The sequence below is a fragment of the Limulus polyphemus genome, unplaced genomic scaffold (assembly GCF_000517525.1).
Source record: "Limulus polyphemus unplaced genomic scaffold, Limulus_polyphemus-2.1.2 Scaffold939, whole genome shotgun sequence".
Lineage (NCBI taxonomy): Eukaryota > Metazoa > Arthropoda > Merostomata > Xiphosura > Limulidae > Limulus > Limulus polyphemus.
The window spans coordinates 20795-25778 of NW_013666549.1; the positions used below are offsets into that span (position 1 = coordinate 20795).

The window sequence follows — 4984 nt, forward strand, 5'->3', positions numbered from 1 at the left end:
GACAAAATATTAATCAACTAAGAATTAATTAATTATCAGGTATGTCTGTCTGTAAATTTCGATTTCAAAGTTGATCAGTTTTAATAACAATATCTCTTTAGTTTCTTTTCTTCAAAAGTATGGTTCTCATAGCGACAAATATTACTAAAGTCTCATTTTTGCTAATCTTTGTCATATGTTTCCACTGAAAATAAAAATATGTTTCGTTTTGGCTCATTCTTTTAGTGTGTTTTTATGTTATTTTATATAGGCTGTTCAATTAAATCCACTTCATTGCCTTTCGGTAAAAAATTTACTGTCTTGTTTGTGTAAAATTTGTTCTGTGACATCTTAACTAAATATTTAATACTATTTTAACCCTTTTTAACGACCTTTTGTAGTTTTTTTCTAAGACAATGTTATCCTTAACGAATTCTTCACTCCCTTCGAGTACACAGTCCTACTAACAATCATTGCCAACTGTATAGTTTTGGCGCTGGAGGAGCACCTCCCGAAAGGAGATAGAACGCCTTTAGCTCAAAAATTAGTAAGTCATTTTCAAATTAATTACAATTACGTAGTGTTTAAATTAAGATATTATGCGTATGAAGTTTATTATTCTATTTTTTAAACTCCTATGGTAATCTAAAATTATTCATAGCACGCACCTAAATCAATTTTCAAATGAAAGTTGAGTTCTAACAATAAAACTGAATAGAAGGTAAAAACGAATAGAAAAACTCAGTATTGTAAAGTCTAACAATTGAGTTCTAACAATAAAACTGAATAGAAGGTAAAAACGAATAGAAAAACTCAGTATTGTAAAGTCTAACAATTGAGTTCTAACAATAAAACTGAATAGAAGGTAAAAACGAATAGAAAAACTCAGTATTGTAAAGTCTTATTTTTTCAGTAGAGATTTTTTTTGCATACGAGTTAATGTTTTTTCTCTTTTTTTCCAGTTTCATTATTTTTGTTATTGTTAATCTTCAGTTCTAACGTTTAAATTACAGAGACGTTTTTCTAAGATAATTGTAGAAATGAAATTAGTTCGTGGAATTTATTGTAAGTCCTTCGATTTTTCCAGCTTCGAAATATTTTGTCAGATTGTAAACTAAGATATATGTGTTTGGCATAACTATTGGCTAGTTTCTCTAAAAAAACTAGATTTAAAATTTACTAGCAAACCTGGACTTATTAAATCATCAGTTGAGCTATACTGCAAAAGCTGTGTTTATTAGATGTTCTCTAAAAATTAATCGTATACGTAAGTTTGTCAGTAAAACCATAACGTACTCAAAGAAGGGTTAATATTGTATATTTTATTATATTTCGTCTTCGTTTCGATTAATATAAAGGATTATTACAAACATAATAATAATAAATGTAATAATAATTAATAATGATAATAAAAAACTGTTTCCTCGATTTTGTTTTTATGTATTTTAGAAATATGTATTGTCATGTACAGTTTCCGTTAGGAAAACTTTTAACGTGAAAACAAAACGAAATATTTATATACAGTGACCGTAAACGTACAAAAGAAAGCGAATGCAACATACAAGTATGTATCCATAGACGTTACTAGTTACTTACATGTATTTAATCTAAATTGTATGATATATGTGTGTGTCCATAGAGGTTACCTGTTACTTACATGTATCTAATCCAAATTGTATGATATATGTTTGTGTCCATAGACGTTACTAGTTACCTAAATGTATTTAATCCAAATTATATGATATGTGTATGTATCCATAGACGTTACTAGTTACCTACATGTACTTAATCCAAATTGTATGATATATGTATGTGTCCATAGAGGTTACCTGTTACTTACATGTATCTAATCCAAATTGTATGATATATGTTTGTGTCCATAGACGTTACCTGTTACCTAAATGTATTTAATCCAAATTGTATGATATATGTATGTGTCCATAGACGTTGCTAGTTACCTACATGTACTTAATCCAAATTGTATGATATGTGTATATGTTCATAGACGTTACTAGTTACCTATATGTATTTAATCCAAATTGTATGATATATGTATGTGACTACATACATTACTAGTTACTTCCGTGTATTTAATCCAAATTGTATGATATATGTATGTGTTCATAGACGTTGCTAGTTACCTACATGTATTTAATCCAAATTGTATGATATATGTATGTGTCCATAGACGTTACTAGTTACCTACATGTACTTAATCCAAATCGTATGATATATGTATGTGTCTACATACATGACTAGTTACTTCCGTGTATTTAATCCAAATCGTATGATATATGTATGTGTCTACATACATTACTAGTTACCTTATCTTGGTATATTTCTGTATTTCACGGTTTACATTGTTTATTATTCCATAAAATTGAATTTCTTAACCAATCATACGATACTTCCTTGAAGAGCAGTTCTAATTCATGCTTAAAAAAACATAATATTTAACTCAGCAAGTGAAATACTCTTCATAAGTTATGGTTTTCACTTGTTATATCTTGTTTTGTTAATCAAATATGAGAAATAAAAATTGTGTGAGTTTCGATGTCCAACATCAAAACATTTTATTGAACTAAATTGTATTTAAAATAGATATATCGTATAAAAAAGTCCAGAGATACGGATTTTTTTAGTTGATTACTAATTTTTTTTTATTTTTTATAACGACTTTTCGACCACTCGTGTGTATACAGCGATTTCCTCTTTTTACAACAAAGGTATATCGTAGACTAAAAAGTTAGTAAGATATAAACAAAGATATAAATGTCTAAAAACGGGAATTGTTTCTAAACAAAAATAAACCAACATGTTTATAATGTAGAATATATGAATTGTAGCAGTCTTTACGTAAGGGAGAATATAAACGTGGACGTGTTCTATCATGCGTTTATCATCATTTTAAAGCTACAAGATCGCAGTGAAAACAGCAATGTTTGCTGTAAACCTAATCCTACCAAATGTTAAATAAAAAAAAACTACTGTAATAGAACAGCCTTCAATGAACAAAATAACAGACATAGATTTATCCGTTTAGGTCAAGTTTCTATTTATGACGTTACTGGTAGGTGTATGTATGTAAGCGTATTGAACTGTTGTTTAATGTACCAGATGGAGTTACGTTAACAGTGACGAAAGTTTTTTTTTTGTGGTGTTTCTTTTCTGTTTTTTAATCTAGTTTTTAGTTGTTTTATTCTTCTTTTTTTGTTTGGATTTTGTGAAACTGTGTAATACAGAGTAGGATATGTTTATTCTTTTCTGTTGTTGTTGTTTAGATGTTGTGAAACTGTAATCCAGGGTAGGATATGTTTATTCTTTTCTGTTATTGTTGTTCAGATTTTGTGAAACTGTGTAATGCAGGGTAGGATATGTATATTCTTTTTTGTTTAGATTTTGTGAAACTGTGTAATCCAGGGTAGGGTATGTTTATTCTTTTCTGTTGTTGTTGTTGTTTAGATTTTGTGAAACTGTGTAATCCAGAGTAGGATATGTATATTCTTCTTTTTTGTTTAGATTTTGTGAAACTCTATAATCCGGGGTAGGATATGTTTATTATTCTTTGTTGTTGTTGTTTAGATTTTTTGAAACTGTGTAATTCAGGGTAGGATATGTATTATTTTTTTGTTTTGTTTAGATGTTGTGAAACTCTATAATCCGGGGTAGGATATGCTAGGTCAAACATCTTATTGTTTTTAACATTAAGGAAAAGTCAGCATATATATATATATTTTACACTAATACAGAGGGATGGGCGTGACGTAGTTGTTAGCGTGCCGGACGGTGAATCCGACGGCCTGTGAGTGCGTTATAAGAGTGACGGTGAAATCCCACTATTCGATTAGAGTAGCCCAAAGCTGGCAGTGGGAACCGTTGGCTAATTTTTTTTATCTCTAGTCTATCGGTTCAAAATTAGGGACGGCTGGCGAAGATATTCATTGTATAGAGTGGAGGTAAAGCAATGTACTTTTGTGTACATTAGTGGGAATACAACGTTTATTAGGTTTTAGTCCTATTCGTAAAATTAACGTATAAAAAATTAATACTGAAATGCTAAACAAATATTCTGAACAGAAATCTGTTAAATTGAATAAAGATATCAAGGACCAATCAGAAGTCCTCTCACCTAGTAGTTTAGTCTTTAAGCACGCTAACTTTCTAATTTCAAAACTTGCTAATCTTGAAAGTACATGTTTAGCGATTATTAGTTTTCGCGTATACGGATTTAATAGCTCGATTATGGAATAATAATGTACATTTATAACATATAACGAGAATTAAATATAGTGGTGTAAAAAATCTTCATATTCTGCGATTTTTGCTACAGCACATTCTGAGCACAACGTTACGTTTTTTTTACCTCGTTTGTTATTCTTGTTGTTTTAAACAGGAGAAAACAGAACCCTATTTCCTTGGTATTTTCTGCGTAGAAGCCTTATTGAAAATTCTAGCTTTAGGGTTTATAATCCATAAAGGATCATATCTTCGTAACATTTGGAATATCATGGACTTTATAGTAGTCGTCACCGGGTAAGTATTGCAGATTTGATGATCATCTTTTTACTTAACAACCTTTATATCTTGAAGTTGAAAAGTGAAAAATATAGGAATTTATGATAAACAATGTGATCAACTACTTGTCATCCAAATAGTGTTTTCTGTATATTTCTGTTTCATATTGTTGTTTGGTAGAAACATACTGAATTATTACGTTAACATTAGTATGAAATCGGTCAAAGTACTAAGATGTATTATATTTTAAGTAACATATAACTGGATAAAAGAAACAATAATGGGTGGTGAAATATATCGACTTTATCAAAAACACCAGATAACTTCCAAAAAGATACTATAGTTTACAGGGCAGTGAACTTTCCAGCTCCTAATACATTAAATAACTTCTAAAACATACTATAGTTTACAGGCAGTGAACTTTCCAGCTCCTAATACATTAAATAACTTCTAAAACATACTATAGTTTACAGGCAGTGAACTTTCCAGC

General features: G+C 29.5%; 1 protein-coding gene across 9 annotated transcripts in view; it reads left to right on the plus strand.

Moving 5' to 3' along the window:
• Positions 1-406: 406 nt before the first annotated feature.
• LOC106461346 (voltage-dependent calcium channel type A subunit alpha-1-like) overlaps positions 407-4984 on the plus strand; it is a 97196-nt gene continuing 92618 nt past the window's right edge. For 5 of the 9 annotated variants that reach the window (XM_022388229.1, XM_022388233.1, XM_022388226.1 and 2 more), the window contains exon 1: positions 4399-4512. In XM_022388229.1, coding sequence (XP_022243937.1) covers positions 4487-4512 — 26 coding nt within the window. In that variant the 5' untranslated portion in view covers positions 4399-4486. Of the gene's footprint in view, positions 527-4372; positions 4513-4984 lie in introns of those variants that run through there. The other 4 variants (XM_022388230.1, XM_022388235.1, XM_022388234.1 and 1 more) reach the window with 1 other exon arrangement.